Source organism: Brienomyrus brachyistius, chromosome 24 (genome assembly GCF_023856365.1).
Source record: "Brienomyrus brachyistius isolate T26 chromosome 24, BBRACH_0.4, whole genome shotgun sequence".
Taxonomy (NCBI): Eukaryota; Metazoa; Chordata; class Actinopteri; order Osteoglossiformes; family Mormyridae; genus Brienomyrus; species Brienomyrus brachyistius.
The window spans coordinates 109,537-128,986 of record NC_064556.1 but is presented as its reverse complement, the minus strand read 5'-3'; the positions used below and the strand labels follow the sequence as shown (position 1 = coordinate 128,986).

General features: G+C 49.7%; 1 protein-coding gene across 1 annotated transcript in view; it reads right to left on the bottom strand.

Annotated features, from left to right (window-relative positions):
• The window catches only part of LOC125720075 (mastermind-like protein 2), a 63,708-nt gene extending 44,634 nt beyond the window's left edge, over nt 1-19,074 (bottom strand). The window contains exon 1 of the mRNA XM_048995113.1: nt 18,718-19,074. Coding sequence (XP_048851070.1) covers nt 18,718-18,765 — 48 coding nt within the window. The 5' untranslated portion in view covers nt 18,766-19,074. The remainder of the gene's footprint in view (nt 1-18,717) is intronic.
• Nucleotides 19,075-19,450: the final 376 nt, after the last annotated feature.

Below are 19,450 nucleotides of genomic sequence, written 5' to 3'. Positions count from 1 at the left end.
CCAACCCCAAACCTCGCTCCCCCATCTCCCAGCCCAACAGGGGGCGCTATTCCTCGATCAGTGTCTACTCAGACAATGTGGCATGTAAGAACACATTTTTTTACTCATGGCATCACTGAGCTAAATCCACTAAGACAGATTGACTAGAAGCAGCATCACATTTAATCTGTCAGAAAAACAGACATCCAAGCTTAATACCATCCATCCGTCTAATCGTTTACCAGCGCCGTGGGTGGGGGGGACCTGGAGTCTGTCCCAGGTCTCCTTATAAGTTAGTAGAATGCAAAGCACTGAGTCAAAAAGTCAACCCAAAGGCCAGTGAACAGGTGGAACCTGGAATTAAGCCAAATCATGTGCGAGTTAAGTTCATTTATCTTGGCCTGTACCAACCACAGGGTGGCGCTCTGCAGAATATGTCCGGTTGCTGTGTCTCCATTGTCCATATAAAAGAGCCAGCACAGCTCTGGCGTTTGGTGGCGGCTGGCCCTCCACCGTGAATGCCTCAAATATTAATAACCTGCCGCAGGGGGTCGATCTTTACAGCCACCACTCATTAAAGGAGACTCACACCCGAGATTTGAGAATAGCCAGGTTCCTAAACACGACTCCAAAATGGGAGCCAGAGGGCAGCATGGCAGAGTAACGGCCGGCTCTCAGCTTCCACATCTACAGCTTGTTAGTGGAGGAAAACATTCGAGCGAGCAACCGCTAGCCTCCATCAATGATGGTGCCCCCTTCTCGCCAGGCACAGGCGCAGGGTTGGGGATCACCGCGCCCAGAACCACGAAGTGGATTCCTTGTGTCAGTTGCAATGGTTAGTACATGCACTGTCTCCATTTGAGAAAGAAAAGCAGTGTTTTCTGTGGGATCAAGTACCATCAAGCATGGAGGTGGGAGCTCCACCTCTAGAGAGGGGCTAACACACTCTCCACGGCCAGCCCCCGAGAGGAAGCCAGCAAAGCGAGGCCCGAGGCCCGCCTGCTTCCACAGGGCACGTGGTGATGTCATTCTCAGCAGCTGTGCAAACAAGCTAAGTGGAACCCGGTGCCGCATTCTTCCGCCGCTCGGTGAATTTATTAGTGCCTGCTGTGGGGAAGCCACAGCTGGGCTCAGTGAGGCAGAAAACATGAGTGTCGAGGGGGGGGACTGCATGCAAACGGAAATGACCGCTGGCGGATCGCTTCCCGCTCACAAGTAGCCTGTCTGAGTCGGCATCACTTTAACGAAACACAAACTACGCCCGTGTTTCACTGCACACCATGCTCTTGGCCTCCACCGACTCCCCGACGGATCCCACGGAACGCAGACCAAGAGACGACCCATTCTTCAGGCAACAGGAGACACTCCAGCCCTCTGGGGCTGTTTGTCTTGGACTGCGTGAACGAGAGCAATATATTCCTCCCCTTCAGACTGAACTATGTCGCAACAGCGAACACATCGTGGCGCTTGTTTCCAGAAGCAGGTGACGAGAGAAGTAGCTTTGTGGCGGCTCCAGCAGAGAAGAAGGCAGGGGCATAGAGATTTTTACAGCCGTGTGACACCATCTTGCAGATTATTCCAATCGCTGTCCAGATTGCTACCCTAAAAGCACGTGTGCTTCAGGTAAAGGTGCTGAGATATAACCAGCAAGTGTAACAGAAGAACTCCAGAGGAACTTGTGAAGAATTGAAGTATTAAGTAAAATCAATGAACTTCCGACATCACAACGTCCTTCAGCCAGTCTGGTGTGAATGTTTACATGGTGTTTACTTACCATTTAGTCACAATGTACTCAGCATTTACTATGTGTTCATTGCGTGAGATTCCTCAGGTGACTACATTTTGGCATTTGACAGTGTTTACAGGATGCATTTCATGATGGTGTTCTCAGAGATAACAGAATCTGGAAGGGGAACGGACAGACCCATCCAGTTAAGATCTTTGGAATTATTGGGATACAGCAATGATGGACCTAATTCCACCTGAGGGTGGAATTAGCATTTTGCTTTTGTAGTGTACCTAAATGGCTATTGAGCTGGACCATATCTCCCTGAGTGTGCAGCTTTGAAGCTATACCCCCCTTCCACCCCCAACTCCCCAACAAATATGAAGGAAAACAGTTTTAAATAGAAACAATATAGCATGTTACATGTGCCTGACATATGGATATCGTTTCTTTGTTGAGATAGCATTAACCAAGACCATAATTCAACCCTTTTCTTTGTAATTAAAAGTTCACAGTGTCAGGAGATCTGAAGAGCCAGAGCTGCATCAAAGAGCCGTGTAAAAGGCAAGGCGGACTCAAGACCCGTGAGTGAGACACCGTTAGAGCCCTCTGGCAGAAACACAGCTACACAGAGGTCAGCTGCACCAAGCGAGTAGAACATTAAAGATCAAGGGAAAATATCCCAGTGAGCAGGTTTGTCCACTCAGCGCTAAAGTGGAGGGAGAGCAGGGATGCCCAGCCCTGTTAGAGCCAGCTTAGCTTCAACATAGCTGCTCTAATGCTGAGACACTACTGAAGTGCCTGAGGCTCTGCAGGGATGTAGGTCTGCAGGAGCAGGGTTAGGCAGGCCTGAGGTACAGCATGCACTGGGGGGCTGATATTGTGTATCAGCACCTAGGCTCTGAAGGGAGGTAGGTCTGCAGGAGCAGGGTTAGGCAGGCCTGAGGTACAGCATGCACTGGGGGCTTGAGCTGCTCCCCGTGTCGCCTTTAAGGAGATGCTTTTTGTTCAGGACCTCTGCAGAGGGCCTTTAATGTGGTTTGAACAAATACTACACTGTCCTGCTGTCAGATACCTCCTATGAGTAGGGGGGCAGGGGCGGGAACAAGGGACATTGTCTCCAGCCAACCCTACGATTATCTGCTCTGAGACACCAGACACGGTACACTGTTACCCCCCTGAAATCACCCCCCACCCCACTCTGAGATTCGCTCACCCAAGGTTCACAGAAAGTCATGGTGTTTGCAGGTCTTATGTAATGTTGATATTTGAATTATACACTATTTTGAAAGTTCTGTAAGAGATATATGTGAATGACCAACAACATGCCTGATGTGATGTCAAGTCTAAAAACAAAAGCGTGGACTAAGTGGACCGCAAAGGAGGCAGTGGACTTTCCAGAGTGGCCTAATGAGTATTAGGCTCATTTTCTTCAGTTTAAAGTAAAATCCAAGGGGTAAATAAGGATTTCCGTGCTATTCAAAAGCAGAGCATTCCCATAAAACCTGTCATGAGCTGAAATGCCTCAAAACAAAGAAGCAATTGCCTTTATGTAGGAACATTTTTGAGTATCTCCGTACCTCAAAAATAACCTAACAAATCATACCAAATAACATATAAAACCTAAAATAACACTAACATATAGTAAACGTAGTAATGAAATGATAAAGGCACATCCTATAATGTAGAAATTATGTATCAGTGTACTTTCACTAAGAAGAATCAACACAGATTGACTGTCATGAAAGGCACTATATAAACATTAATTGATTAGAGTCTGCACTGCCAAGACATGATGGATTGTTAAAGGTCTGGAGGGTAGATCTTGTATCACCTCTCTGATCTAGTTTCCAGGCTTGGACAACAAACTGGCTGTCAAATCTATATGACTTACTATATTTTATGTCTTTTAGCCAATTAACCGTAAAATACAATAGTTAAACACAAACAAAAAAATGCCTTAGAAATTTTGAAACTGGAAGCAACCTGTTCCTCAGTATAGCCTTCTGACAGCAGAACCACAGTTAAATCAGGATTTAAAAATGCAGATTTGTTTAAAAATATACAGTGTTCTCAATTTTTTCCAGGGCTGTAGAATTTGGGTGAACTTGGTTTGGCCTAAAAAAGCCTAGAAGCAGTTTTACAGGCCCATTTACACCCCTATTACTTGGCACTAGAAAGAAGCAGGCAGTTTTCCCTTATTTGGTGGACTCATTAATATGTTGTTGAACTCTGCTCTGATTGGCTGGTTTACAGCAAGGCACTGCAGTGGCTCACAGAGACCAACATTCCTGTGGCCTAACGACATCATAGTGCAATGCATTACTCATGTGTTTATGGTGATGCTGGTGTAAACAAACCTACTAGGCTGCCAGTCGTATACAAGTATAGCACATATAGGTCTGTACAGTACGTAATACTTGACAATGAGGATAACTATGTTGTTGGTCTATGTATTCACCATAACGAACCATTTATTGTTAGAGTGCTTTCTACTCTTTCTACTTTGCACAGTAACTGTAAGATCTAGCTTGTACTTTACACTTTCCTCGTGTGCTGGTCTGGACGGTCATCATCATGGATACTCCCACATCAGCCTAGGCACAACGTTAACTTAGTCATAACTTTGTTTTGATCATTGTAACATCCATCCACCCATTTTCTGAAACCGCTTATCCTGTTCAAGGTCGTGGGAGTTCCAGAGGCCAGGGGTGCAAGGCACGGAACAACCCAGGATGGGGGGCCAACCCATCGAAGGGCACACTCACACACCATTCACTCACACAGGCACGCTGATGGGCAATCTGGCATCCCCAATTAGCCTCAGCGTGTTTCTGGACTGTGGGGGGAAACCAGAGTACCCGGAGGAAACCCCACAACGACATGGGGAGAACATGCAAACTCCACACACATGTAACCCAGGCAGAGACTCGAACCCGGGTCCCAGAGGTGTGAGGCAGCAGTGCCAGCCAGTGCCAGCCAGTGCACCACTGCGCTGCCCCTCATTGTAACGAGAATATTATAATTATTTTTCATCTCAATTTTTCACGCAACTATGTACTGTAGAGAACTGTGTGCTTTACTTTTATGTGGCTGGCATGCTTCATCATGCAAATTTTATGAAGAACCCCAACTGGCAAGCCGAGCAGCTTGTAAAAGTGCTGTTTCTAATAAATTTGGAGTTCTGCTAGTATTGACCAGATATTTGTTTGGCTTACCCAAAGTAGGCTACAGGCAGCACAGAAGCCTCTTATCAATGGCAGTATCACAGACTTTGTACTGTTGTTTGCTGCTTCCCTGCTAACCTGAGATATGTTTCCCAAAACATCGCTGGAACCAGGCAACTGAACTGTTCCAGCTATGAGAAACGCTGCTGGGCACTTTTGGGAAGCTGAATAGCAGTTACTTTCTTAGCCTCTTAGTAATAAATAAGCTTACATTGATTGCTGTCAATAAGTATTTTTTTCCTCGCCAGGTGCCCCTCAAGAGAAGAAGTACATGCTGGAGGGTGCGCAGGTCCACTGGGCGTGAAAGTGGCCTGGTGTATATTGCATTTGAGCGCGTGGTTAATACTGTTACGTAACAGTCTAGGGTTTCTGAATCAGCCCATTTTGCCACCTTTTACGTATTGTGGGATTTGTGTGTGAAAGAGGGAGCAACAGTGCCTGAGATTGATGGTGTGTCACTTTCATACACCGATCTCTCCTTACTTACCTACGTTAGGATTTTCATTCTATGGCACCATTAAGATGACATTCAATGTTTTATTAGTCAGATTTATCAATTAAAAGAAAGCAGATCTTTATGTGACCTCAAGGAAACAGGGTCACACTTCTGGGGTGCAGCAGGCAGGTGGGGGGCGAGGGGTCTGCTATGTGTGCGTGGGATTTCACATTCATCTCACACCTGTAACCCAACACGACCCGCTGCACTCCCGCCCCCACGCTGTTCATGACCAACGTTACTCTATTTGACTCCCCTGGAGGCTCTGAATGTCACTGAAGTGGAAAAGATTAGAACTGCACATTTTTCAGTGGAAACAAAGAAGTCTAAAAAATATGGCGGGTCCAAAAAGGAAAGAGCACCCCCCCCCCCCAAAAAAAAGAAAAAAAACAAGGAAAAGCATTCAAGGCTGACCGCTGGTGGGTGATGAAGGACATGACAACAATGGGAACACCCCCACTCTGGAAAGGAGGTGAAGGCGTCGATGTTACACACTCCTCCCCAAGGGGCCACCGCCATGAACGGGAAGGACTGCAGCTGAGCTGAGCAGGGTGTCCGGGGGGGTGAGCTCACCTGAGCATGGGCTGGAGCCTCTGGACCAGCTGGAAAGCACCCTGATCATTGGCCACACCCCCCGCTTCGCATCCAATAGGAACTGCAGACCAATGACTGAGTGTATGCATGTCTACTTGTTCATATCTGCTCACAGCGGCAGATGCAAGACATCAGATACTCGCTCCCTGACTTGCTGAAGGTGCCACAAGCATTTGGTTTGCTGCATATATCGTTAAATAGCTCGACGGCCCCCCCAGCCTCCCGCCTTACACATATGCACAGCCACCCCCCCACCCCCCTGGCCTGCTTTGATCTCACAGACACCCAAACACCTCGTTCCAGCCTCGAACGGCAGAATCCGGCACATTCCACAGTGCCAGCTCCAACAGTAAAGCATTGCTAATGAATGACACAGGGGAGAGCGGGGGGGCTGGGGGGGGCTGGGGAGTGACCTAGAATAGCACACAGCACCACGGCAACAACAAAGCCAATAACAGATCTGTAATTATCCATTAAAGGAGATGACATATGAGTGGAAGAGAACATCGTTTTGTGCCGAATCTCAGCCTGGTTAGTACTTATTGTCTTATGGATAACTGCGCTAAACATACACACACACACACACACACACACACACACACAGAAATACTTTTGCGTACAGACAGCACTCTTCCCTTTCTACTGTTAAATAATTTACAGCATGCTCCATTTGCAAAGCCTCGCTAAAAGATGGGTTCACACTTGAGCGCTGCTGCCAAGGTTACTACGACAACTGCCCATGGGAATCAGAACACTGAGCGGCGCAAGGAATGCTGGGTACTTCCACATTGTGCTAAACCAGCATGGTCTGGACTGAGCCATAGATCACAGTGTGTGTATGTCTGTGTGTGTGTCTGTGTGTGTGTCTGTGTCTCTCCGGCAGCTGACATATGGTCCTGTCTGACACACGCTTGCCCTCACCATGTCCCTAACTGGCTAGCCGGCCCACCCTCCCAAGCAGGTCTGTATAATGGCTGAACCGTGTATGTGTGTGTGTGTGTGCGTGTGTGTGTGTGTGTGTGTGTCCATGCGCGCACAGGCACAGGTGTGTGGCTGCCTCCCTGAGGGAGAGCTTGCTGGAATCGCTCAGTCAAGAAGCCTCCAGGCCCAATCACAGCCATCGATCGATAGCCTTAAAGGCACAGTGGCCCGTTTCTGATCAGAAGGGAGCCAAATGAGCCCCCCACTCTGGTAGAGATGCAGCTTCACGCTCTGCCATGGGTGATCCGGCACTGCTTCCTGTTCCTGCCTAAAAGGGATATTGCAATTTGTTTCATCACAATCCCATTTCTGGAATGATTAGCCTGCTGGCTGAGGAGCACATTACAGCCAGATTGTGGTAACTTTCCCAGGAATGCTGTTACATGCAGCCGCAATAAAAGCTGCACAAGGTGGCTAGATTCATCACAAAATCAGGCAAAAAATGTCTTTGGAAACAAGGACAATAACTTGGAGGTCATTTCTCCTCAAGTCGCAGCAATAACAACAAAAACACACACACACACACACACACACACACACACACACACGGAACTAGAGCGGAGCCAAGAGCTGCATGTGGAGCCTGGGGCCTGGAACAAAGCCTCCCAGCTCTCTGGGGAGCTTACAGCCTCCACATCCATGCTGCTCCACCCAAGGCCCCATTCTGTTACATGTCCACAGGTGAGTTGTGAAAAAAAGACAACACGTTACTGACTAAGAGATTCATAGTGGAAGGTACACGGCAGAGTGGCCTGGGACATGGCAGAGTGGCAGGGGACATGGTAGGTAGAGTGACTTGGGACACGGCAGAGTGGCGGGGGACATGGTAGGTAGAGCGGCGGTGGGACTTGGCAGAATGGCCTGGGACATGGTAGGTAGAGTGACCTGGGACACGGCAGAGTGGCGGTGGGACACGGTAGGGTGGCGGGGGACATGGTAGGTAGAGCGCCGGTGGGACTTGGCAGAATGGCCTGGGACACGGCAGAGTGGCCTGGGTCATGGTAGTTAGAGTGACCTGGGACACGGCAGAGTGGCGGTGGGACACGGTAGAGTGGCGGGGGACATGGTAGGTTGAGCGGTGGTGGGACTTGGCAGAATAGCCTGGGACATGGCAGAGTGGCCTGGGACACGGCAGAGTATCCCGAGACATGGTAGGTAGAGTGGCCTGGGACATGGTAGAGTGGCCTGGGACACGGCAGAGTATCCCGAGACATGGTAGGTAGAGTGGCCTGGGACATGGTAGAGTGGCCTGGGACATGGCAGAGTGGCGGGGGACATGGTAGGTAGAGTGGCCTGGGACACGGTAGAGTGGTCTGGGACACGGTAGAGTGGTCTGGGACACGGTAGAGTGGCCTGGGACATGGTAGGTAGATTAGCCTGGAACATGGTAGAGTGCCCTGGGTCATGGTAGTTAGAGTGACCTGGGACACGGCAGAGTATCCCGAGACATGGCAGAGTGGCGGGGGACATGGTAGGTAGAGTGGCCTGGGACATGGTAGAGTGGCCTGGGACACGGTAGAGTGGCCTGGGACATGGTAGATAGAGTGACCTGGGACACGGCAGAGTGGCGGTGGGACTTGGCAGAGTGGCCTGGGTCATGGTAGGTAGAGCGGCGGTGGGACATGGTAGAATGGTGGGGGACATGGTAGGTAGAGCGGCGGTGGGACTTGGCAGAGTGGCCTGGGTCATGGTAGGTAGAGCGGCGGTGGGACACAGCAGAGTGGCGGTGGGACACGGTAGGGTGGCGGGGGACATGGTAGGTAGAGCGGCGGTGGGACTTGGCAGAATGGCCTGGGACACGGCAGAGTGGCCTGGGTCATGGTAGTTAGAGTGACCTGGGACATGGCAGAGTATCCCGAGACATGGCAGAGTGGCGGGGGACATGGTAGGTAGAGTGGCCTGGGACATGGTAGGTAGAGTGGCCTGGAACATGGCAGAGTGGCCTGGGACATGGTAGGTAGAGTGGCCTGGGACACGGCAGAGTATCCTGGGACATGGCAGAGTGGCGGGGGACATGGTAGGTAGAGTGGCCTGGGACACGGTAGAGTGGCGGGGGACATGGTAGGTAGAGTGGCCTGGGACACGGTAGAGTGGCGGGGGGCATGGTAGGTAGGGTGGCCTGAGACACGGTAGAGTGGTGGGGGACATAATAGGTAGAGTGGCCTGGGACACAGCAGAATAGCCTGGGTCATGGTAGGTAGAGCGGCGGTGGGACATGGCAGAGTGGCGGGGGACATGATAGGTAGAGTGACCTGGGACACGGCAGAGTGGCGGGGGACATGATAGGTAGAGTGGCCTGGGACACGGCAGAGTGGCGGGGGACATGATAGGTAGAGTGGCCTGGGACACAGCAGAATAGCCTGGGTCATGGTAGGTAGAGCGGCGGTGGGACTTGGCAGAGTGGCCTGGGACGCGGTAGAGCAACAGGAGACACAGCAAATTGGCCTGTCTGTGGCCCCAGGAGGCACCCCCAACCCAACCCAACCGGCTCCGGAACATTCTGAACAGATGCAATGTAACAACAAGTGGACAGGCTCACAAAAGCCCTCTGGCGATGCAGCACCACAACTGCTCATGGACAATGGATGGTGTGGTCGGAAGCGGCTTCTGGAGGTGTCCATTCCACGGTTCGCCAGAATGCCACACCAGCCTTGCCAAGACCGTTTCCTATTGCCAGCGCCCTCCTCTGATCCACTCAGGTGGGGTGTGCCAAAATATTCTGGAGCGCCGGCCTCTCCTCTCCATCTGTCCGCAAACTCCTTCACATCAGCACGCCTCTGCTGGCCACATCGATCTCAAGTGGGGTAACGCAGGTCTCTCCCCCACCACCCCAGCCAAGGCCTATGATAGAGAAGTACCTCCTCAACCTTACCGGCTGACGGGGGCCCCCGCAGACACAAGCTATACAGAAATACACCAGCTGACTGCTTGTTCAAAGGTTATGACATAGAAGGTGGACTGGCTTTCATTCAGTTCTTTAACTGCTCACCTCCACTCCAACTCTGTAAGTCTTTTTTTTTGCTAAGTATGGCCAACTAGTCAGGGGAGAGAGAGGGAGAGAGAGAGGGAGAGAGAGACACAGACAGACAGCGAGAGAGAGAGACCAGACAGACAGAGAGAGAGAGAGAGAGGGTTTTTTCTGCTTCCATTAAAAAAAAAAAAAACCAGGCACCTCCACGCCCTTATGGCCAGAGTCCTTGTTTTGTTTTCATTCCTCACCGGTCAAAAACGACCTCAGTTGAAACCCATTGGCTGGATCAGAGTCATCATGAGCCGGCTTCTGGTCTTGAGTGAGCCGGATATTCTGGTGTGAAGTTGATGCATGCGTTTGCTGGCAATGGAGGCGGGGAAGGTTGCATATTGCCAGGCAGATTTTGTGCCATAAAGACCTGAAGTGCTCAAAAACATGGATGTGGACTTGCTGAAGTGGCCTGGTCAAAAGCACCTCATGAAACTGCAAGCTGTAACACAGGGCTGAGGTTCACACGATGAACGTATGGAGTAGAGAGGCAGGGAGTTGGCCGTTTAAAGGGGTCCCACATTCTGGGCCGACGTCCCACCAGGCGATCATGCTCCACTTGTCGCTCACTGGTGGCATTTTTTTTGCCTCCCCAAAGCAGCCACTGGAGGGGTGTAGTGCTGTTTCTCGCGCAGCCGTGCCTCACTAAAGGTCTACTTTATGTGCCCTCCGCTTTTTGGGAAGCTTTGCCAGTGCATTCAAGGCAACCTTCAGCTTATTCTGTCAGGAAATTGAAATTCAATAGAGTCTCTCAAGAGGCACTTTATGATATTCTTGCGAAAAGCCGATGCGTGGCCCTAACATCCGCCAAGCGTGCTTGTACACACGCACACGCACACACATACACACACGCATGAACATCCGAAAAGACAGTATAGCAACAAAACAGAAGATGAGCCTGGCATGTGAAGGACAGAGCAACCCGTAGAGCTTCAGGACAGGGGCTGCCCTGAAAGACTCACTGTTTTTGTCAAAGGAGAAAATAACTTGATATTCACTCCGTGCCGCTCCTGTTTGTTTTCAGTCCCTAGGCAACACTGTTGTTTCCTAATCAGGCGGCTGCAGAGAGTGTCTGTATGAGTCTCTCTCTCTCTCTCTCTCTCTCTCTCTCTCTCCCTCCCTCCCCCATTTCCATTTCTGTTTATTTCATGCCCCACCTCTCACTCATTCTTACTCATTCCCATTTGTCTGTTCCGTTCGCCTTTCTCATTTTACTTCCCAATTTCCCAATGCGGCGACTCCCCCCCCCCCCACCCCGTTCCCTCGACACCTCCTCTGCTCATCCTCCAGTGCAGACGGGTCTGATTCACACGGCCAATGACAGGAAATCAAGGGAAGCTTCAGGAAAAAACAGAGGCCTTTAAAAAGCACACGTCATAATGCACCTCCGGCTCGCTTTCCTCTCATTTCCTCCTTCCATTATTCCCGCCTTAGAGTGTTCCAAGCACCTGGACGATGGCAACTCACATACCCGCAGGAATTTCCCTGGAGTCTCAAAGAAGAGGGCATGGGCTACACCCTTTACTGGTCAGGCAAGCCACAGTCAGAACGACGCTTGTCGGGTGTTGGCTTCATGGTCAAGAATACCATAGCCTCAAAGCTGGAGAACCTACCAATAGGACACTCTGACCGCATCATCTCCATTCGCTTGCCACTGAGAAGGAAGCAATACCTCACCCTCTTCAGCGTGCATGCCCTGACTCTTCAGGCAGATCCTGCAAACAAAGACAAGTTCTATACAGAACTACGCAACCTAGTACAGAGCACCCCTGCAGATGACAAGGTTGCTATCCTTGGCGACTTCAACACCAGAGTAGGTCGAGATGCAGGAGCCTGGAAAGGCGTTCTCAGGATGCATGGCGTCGGAAACTGCAACGACAACGGGCATCTCCTGCTAGAGTTCTGCGCTGAGCTGCAACTCACCGTCACCAACACGATTTTTCAGCAGAAGGACAGGCACAAAACAACCTGGATGCATCCTCGGTCTAAACATTGGCACCTCATAGACTATGTCCTAGTGCGGCAGTGTGACCACGGAGACGTCTTGCACACCCAAGTGATGCCCAGTGCGGAGTGTCACACAGACCACCGCCTTGTGCGATGCAAGCTCAACCTTCACTTCAAGCCCAAGCCTAAACGAGGAGGTCCTCTGAAAAAGAAACTCCAGATTGGCAGCTTAAAGATTGGAGCTGACCTCCAATCCAACCTCCAGTTGAAGTTGGAAGCCCCAGACTGCATCACGGATTCCTGTCCTGAAACGCGAGACTGAAAACCACCATCCTGCAGTCCTCTGAAGAGGTCTTAGGATTCTCTACAAAGAAGAACAGAGACTGGTTCGATGAAAATGACAAGGAAGTCCAATGGCTCCTGGCGCAGAAGAGAGCTGCCCACCAGGCATACCTTGCACAACCATCCTGCCCTGCAAAGAAGGCAGCCTTCCACTCCACTTGTAGCAACCTCCAGCGCAAGCTGCGAGTCATCCAGAATGAATGGTGAAGCAACCTTGGCAAGAAAACTCAGCTTTGCGCCGACACTGGTGATTACAGGGGCTTCTATGCAGCTCTAAAGGCAATCTACGACCCCTCCCACCAGGTAGTGAGTCCTTTGCGCAGCACCGATGGCCAGACACTCCTCACGGACAAGGCGTCCATCTTGAACCGCTAGGCGGAACACTTCCAAACTTTGTTCAGCGCCGATCGCATTGTCGACGACCCTGTGATCCAGCGGATCCAGCAACAGCCTTTGAAAGCTGGATTTGCCGCCAACCTTCCAAAAGGTCATCAAAGCCATAGATCAACTGAAGAGTGGCAAGGCTGCAGGTGCCGATGGCATCCTGCCAGAAATTTTGAAGCACGGAGGTACAACACTGCACTCCAAACTTCATGAACTCTTAGTATGCTGTTGGGAACATGGAAAATTACCGCATGACCTTCGAGATGCAGTCATCATCCCCCTTTACAAGCATAAAGGAGAAAAGTCTGTCTGACTGCTCCAACTACAGGGGGATAACTCTCCTTTCCATTGCAGGTAAAATCCTAGCAAGAGTCCTTCTCAACAGGCTGATACCTGTTGTTGCAGAATACCACCTCCGAGAGCCAGTATGGCTTCAGAGCCAACAGAGGTACCACAGACATGGTCTTCGTGCTCCGTCAACTACAGGAAAAATGCCGTGAACAGAACAACTGTACATCACCTTTGTCGATCTGACTAAGGCATTTGACACCGTGAGCAGGAAAGGCCTATGGCAGGTCATGGAACGACTAGGCTGTCCCCCAAAGTTCCTTAACGTGGTCATGCAATTGCATGAGGATCAGCGTGGCCAGGTCAGAAACAACAACGACCTCTCAGAGCCCTTCCCGATCCTCAACGGAGAGAAGCAAGGCTGTGTCCTCGCACCAACTCACTTCACCATCTTCTTCAGCATGATGCTACAGCGGGCCACAGAAGGCCTCGGGAATGAAGATGGCATCTATATACCATACTGCACCGACGGCAGCTTATTCAACTTGCGGCGCCTACAGGCCCACACCAAAACCCTAGAGCAACTTATTCGGGAGCTACTCTTTGCCGATGATGCCGCCCTTGTAGCCCACACAGAGACCGCACAGCAATGCATAACGTCGTGCTTCGCAGAGGCAGCACAGCTCTTCGGACTGGAAGTCAGCCTGAAGAAGACAGAGGTTCTACACCAGCCTGCCCCAAAAGAAGCGTACCACCCACCCCACATTACAATTGGCGAGACAGAACTGAAGGCAGCTCAGCAGTTCACCTACTTGGGGTGCACCATCTCCTCTGACGCGAAAATTGATAAAGAGCTGGACAACAGACTGGCAAAGGCAAATAGTGCCTCTGGCAGACTCTTCAGTCGTGTCTGGGACATCAATCACCTAAAGAGAGCCACCAAGATCAGCGTGTACAGATCCGTGGTACTGACCACCCTCCTGTACGGCTCCGAGTCGTGGGTTACATACAGTCATCACTTACGACTCTTAGAACGCTTTCATCAACGGTGTCTCCGCTCCATCTTAAACATCCATTGGAGTGACTACATAACTAACGTTGAGGTGCTCGAGCAAGCACACATTACCAGCATACAGGCCATGTTGCTGAGGACGCAGCTACGCTGGGCAGGGCATGTATCCAGAATGGAGGATCATCGCCTGCCGAAGATTGTCCTTTACGGTGAACTCTTCACTGGGCACCGCGACAGAGGGGCACCAAAGAAGAGATACAAAGACTCTCTAAAGAAGTCCCTGTCAGCCTGCCACATCGACCATCGTCAGTGGTCAGCCCTTGCCACTGACCGCGAGGCTTGGCGACACATTGTTCACCAGTCGGTCTCCTCCTTCGAGGAAAACCGCAGAGCCGCCATCAAAGAGAAATGCAGCAGAAGGAAGAACCGCGTCGTTATAGCTCCAACTCCAGATTTGACATACCTATGCAGCCGCTGTGGCCAAGTGTGCCTGTCACGTATTGGCCTTGTCGGCCACCAGCGAGCCTGCGCCAGATGTGGGAAACACCTTTAAATCTTCGTTCGCGAAGTTACGCCATGAATGACCCGCAGGAATTACCCTGGAGTCCCAAAAGAACAGGTGTGTTTTGGTCAAAAACCTGGAAAGGGCAGGGGAAGGTGTGGCTGAGTAGAGTGTAGAGTAATGTGCCTGGCCCGGATCACACGTTGCCTGGGATGAATGGGACGTGTGAAGTATAGTGGCAGACGTGTCCTCACGTCTAAGCTGGATGCTGAGAAAGGAGCTGCCAGGCCAGCAGATGGGGGGGGGGGGCGAGCCACAAAAGGGCGAGCCGGCGTGTGCTAGCAGCATCCCGAGAAAGTGTCCCCTAGTGTGAGGTTAGGGGGAAACAAGTTAAAGCTGTCTGCCTGGGATCTGATCTCCAAGTGCAGGGTTTCACAAAGGCTGTGAGGGTGGTGCGTGCCTGGTGGGGGCTGCTACAAAGTGGCAACGCGGCTTTAGAATTAAAACAAAGAATTTCCCAGGTTGGATCAATAAAACCCATCCATCTTTTCTTCATCCGTCCTTCCGTCATCCATCCATCAATCCATACTTCCATCATCCATCCACAAAAGTGCAAAATGATCTCCAGCATTTTCCATACAATCACACAGAAAAATGTACTTTTAAAACATTTAAACCCAATAACGTAACTTATTTGTGAACACAGATTGTCTCCGAGTGGTGATGTCCCTTCTCCTATCCTCCTCGTGTCCACCATCCCCCGGACGTCCTTGCCCGCCTCTGGCTGACCCCTCTCTGCATCGGGCCAGTGAGCCCCCCCACCTCCCCCGTCAGTGAGGGCACCTCCTCTCAAAGGGAACCAGGAACAGCTGGCCGGCCGTGCATGTTCAAGGCCGCTCCAACCTTTCTCCCTCTCCCGTAGCATCTTGCCTGTCTCCCCACCCCCCAGCCCCCAGCCCCAAATCCTCCCTCTTACTGAGCTGCCATATGGCATATCACTGCAAATCAGCACATTTTCCTCCTCCTTTCTTTCACACAAAGATAATTTGATGAGAAAAGCACCATAGCTTAGGACAGGGGGACACAAGTGGGTTATCGGTGTGGCATTAGTATTAGCGTCGCTCTCCATTTCCCACCACAAAGTTTAAAAACCACAGCTGATCCAGAGTTCACCGTGATCACCTGATCTTCGGCCTCTCTTCCTGCTGCATGTCTTTCTTCCTTTGGGTAATGCTGTCATGTCTAAGGTCCTTAATAGTTTAAGAAGCCTTGCTTTGGCTGAGCTCACTGCAGAAAGGAATGCTTTTCTTGTCATTGTTGCTTTTTGGTTGACGTCGCCTCCCTCTGAGGCTGGGTCCCGCTCTGGGGAAGCCTGTATCCCCGTTACTGAAATGTCGGTGCACTGAAAGAGAGAGCTCTGAGGCGATGGTGCATTCCATGGCAGAGAACTTCTTCAGGGACAACTTCAAAGGAATGAAGAGTAAATCTGGCGAAGGACCAGCTCTCAGGCGAATACCCAAAGCGCGAAGAGGGAAATTCAGCCAGCGTTTATGCATGAACGTCTCACAATACACCTCAATAAGATATTTGTGCTAGATACCCCAGAGCCTGCAAATATATTATATATCACACAAGGCTGAAAACCCAAATAGATGAACCAAAGCAACAACTCAACAACTGAGACACTGAGGGCAGGCAGGGGAGTGTGTGCAGTGGTTTAACCAGAAGGACAGCAGCTCCTCTGATAGTCACAGGACTGCATGAGAAGGCGTGGGCGGTATTACGGGATACCGCGGTATTTTAGGTATATTTTAGCACATTTTATAGTTGCTTATTGCCCCCCTCCCACACACACAAACACACACACACGCACACACATTTGTCAGTACCATACACTCCAGTATTATATTCGGATGGTATGGCAGTATGAAAAACGAGATACTACCCAGCCTATGCTTAAGTGTCTCTCAGCAGGAGCAAGAGTGACCACTCTGGAATCACGTGAGAAAACGCTCACAGGAGGCCTGTCCTTCACGGTTATGCTAATAACTGTCTCCCTCTGGATCACGGAGATCTGAGATTAAGCTGATAGAGTTTCTTCCAAAATCACACAGAGTTTTCAGGGTATTGCGATCAAACACCTTTGACAATGCGGCGTGGTTATTGCATTATCTGCTATATTGCGTCATGCAGAGGGACACACAAGGCTTTGTGTACAAGCGCAGCATTGAGACCTCTCTAGCGAGTTAAAATGATCATTTAATAAATGGGACATTCATATGCAGATATATTAGCCATTACATGCTGCTTTATTCGTGCCGGATAATTTGTTATCCAAGGTCAAGTTAATAACAATCGAAAGCTGTCGGGTTTAGACGGCAGCAAGGGCAGCACAAAGGTTTAGATAAAATCAAATTAAATCCGTTTCCATGTAAAGGAGGGCGGGAACCAATGCTGGTAGTGGATGGTAAGTACATGCAGTGAGAGAGGTATTAATTTTTAAAGCGCGTACGAATGGCATTTACATAGTTAAGCCGCTGCCACTCATCCGGCTCTTAAACCAAGTTTGGAAACGTGTCCGAGACGTTTGAAGAAATAAAACCTTAAACTGCGGACCTTTCGAGTTGTCGGTTTAAGGATGATGTCGATTCAGGGCATCATACTTCCCGTGGATTCGGGCCAGATTCCCACCTTTAAGTTTTGGAACCAAATTAAACTCGGACAAGTCTAGGTTATACATTTATTTCGAATACTTATTAAACTGGTTTTTGAAATGCCAGCGCGAAGATTCAATGCGACACACACGGCCGATTAAGGGTTTAATTTCATCATATAGACATTCCCGTAATTTGGGGTGTCAAACTGCAAACCAGTAACAGCGTGGAAGCCTGAACCAAAGACCTGTCAGCCTTTCTGAAGAAAGCGAAATTCCCTTCGGTGAAAACCTGACGCCTGTGATAAAAATCCTGTCAAAACTGCCGCACACTGAGCAGCTGGATATAACTTGGTTGCTTGCAATGCGTCTTATTTCGCAGCATTTCTCAACCCTTTGTTAATAAAATTTCTCGTTAAGCCACCCTTCCTAAAATTAATTTCTGAGGTAGCCTCAAGTGTGCGTTTATTAGTTATGTGAAGCCGTTTTACTTAACGGGTGATGAGGCTACATGAGCTCTCTACCATCTCGTTAATCCCATTATTCATCCTAGCAGTCATCTTTAATCCTAGATACAGCAGACCGTTTCCTATTTCCTGGTGTGAGGGTGACTTCGATCCCAGTCAATCTAATCCATCCCTCTTAGGTGCCCATCCGTATAAAAGCGTGGCTCTGTTGTCGGCAATATCATTATTATCAAGCGCGGCGCAACGAGATTTTTCTGGCTCTTTTGTTTCGGCGATGGACAGGAGGGAGCCCATTCATTCTGCTGAAAATGGCTTTAAGTCCCCCAACAAGCTCGGCCAACCACATGCTGATCGCTCTGGTTTCTTTCTCTTAAAAAAACACAGGGACAGGTCGTTTAAACGGCGCGTTTAGGAAAGCAGACTACATGTAACAAAGGTTTGGTCCTGTTCAGTCTGCGAAAACAAAGTACGAATAAAGTAAGAATACACACAGGAAACGGATAAGTGCGACGCTTTCGGACAAGAAATGACTAATAATGCCTGCAAAGTTTAAATTGTAGGTGGATGGAAATAAGCAGGAAGCTTACACCGACTGAGCACAGTCCCAGTACCTGCCAGTATAAAACTGGGAATAAACGCGATGGTGTAAACGCACCGAAATGTGCGGTCAAAGCAGTGAAAATCCTCAGCGGGACACTATTCTTTCTTTCTTTCATTCATTCATTCACTCATTAGTTTTACTTATTATTATTCTTGTGTCTTTATATAATACAGTGTATAACACAGGAACGGCGAGACGGCTTGCTTCCCGTGAAAAGACTGTAACCGGTGAGACAGTGACACATGGAGTTTGATTGTCCTCGAAAGAAGTTCAGTCTTAATGGCAATACGCGCACAAATGGTGACTCGTTGCTTTAGTAAGAAACATCACCTCAATTAATCTTGAAAGATGGACTTAAACCCCCCGTAGGGTGCCATGTTCCCGAGCATTCTGGCGGGCACGCTACGTAATTATTTTGCAACAATAATTAACGCTGGCAGCCCACCCTTCCCAAATTAGTTCCAGTTGTAGGCGACAATTTGAAAAGCAATGAACTTACCAAAGGCTCCATGCGAGGTGTGTCTAGCCGCTGGGTCACCAAGAGCATCTTGGAGCAGTTGTGGTCAACGCGACCTCTTTTAAATCCACTTTTGGTTCAATCCGCGAAATATCCACAATACAAAGAAATCAGGTCGATTTTAAGGTGAAAAGTGTCAAGGATTACGGACCAAACAGATCACACCCCGCGGAGTGTAGTGTTCTGAAAAGGAGTCCAACGGGAGAATAAAAACACCGTACTTGAATGTCGGGTATGAGAAGGCAGGCAAGTTCACCTCGGCTGGATCTGCATCGCCCTTATGATGAGCATTCCCAGTTACAATGTCTGTCCCCACGCCGCACTGCCTTCCTCTGGCTTCCTGACTCCGGGGGCGGAGGAAGCGCTGCAATAGGACGGCGCCTTATACGATGTCACGAAGGAGGAGGCACGTTTTTACAGTATTTAATTATACTACACAACACTCGCTTAAAGGGACACTCGGCTACTCGAGGACCGATTGCAATTCAAGGGCCCAGTGAACTATAGCAGAGGTGTGCCCTGCTTTAAAAGTACTAAACTAAACCCGTATAACAGGGCCACTGCAATCCTTGGTAATAGACCTCAGTGTATCGTAACGCTATAATGATTGTATTGTTACCCTAACAGATGAAATTGCGTAAAAAGCTTCTACACAAAGCGGAAATATTTCTGCTAACAAGCTATGCAGATACAGGCTATAAAATAATTTAGTGTT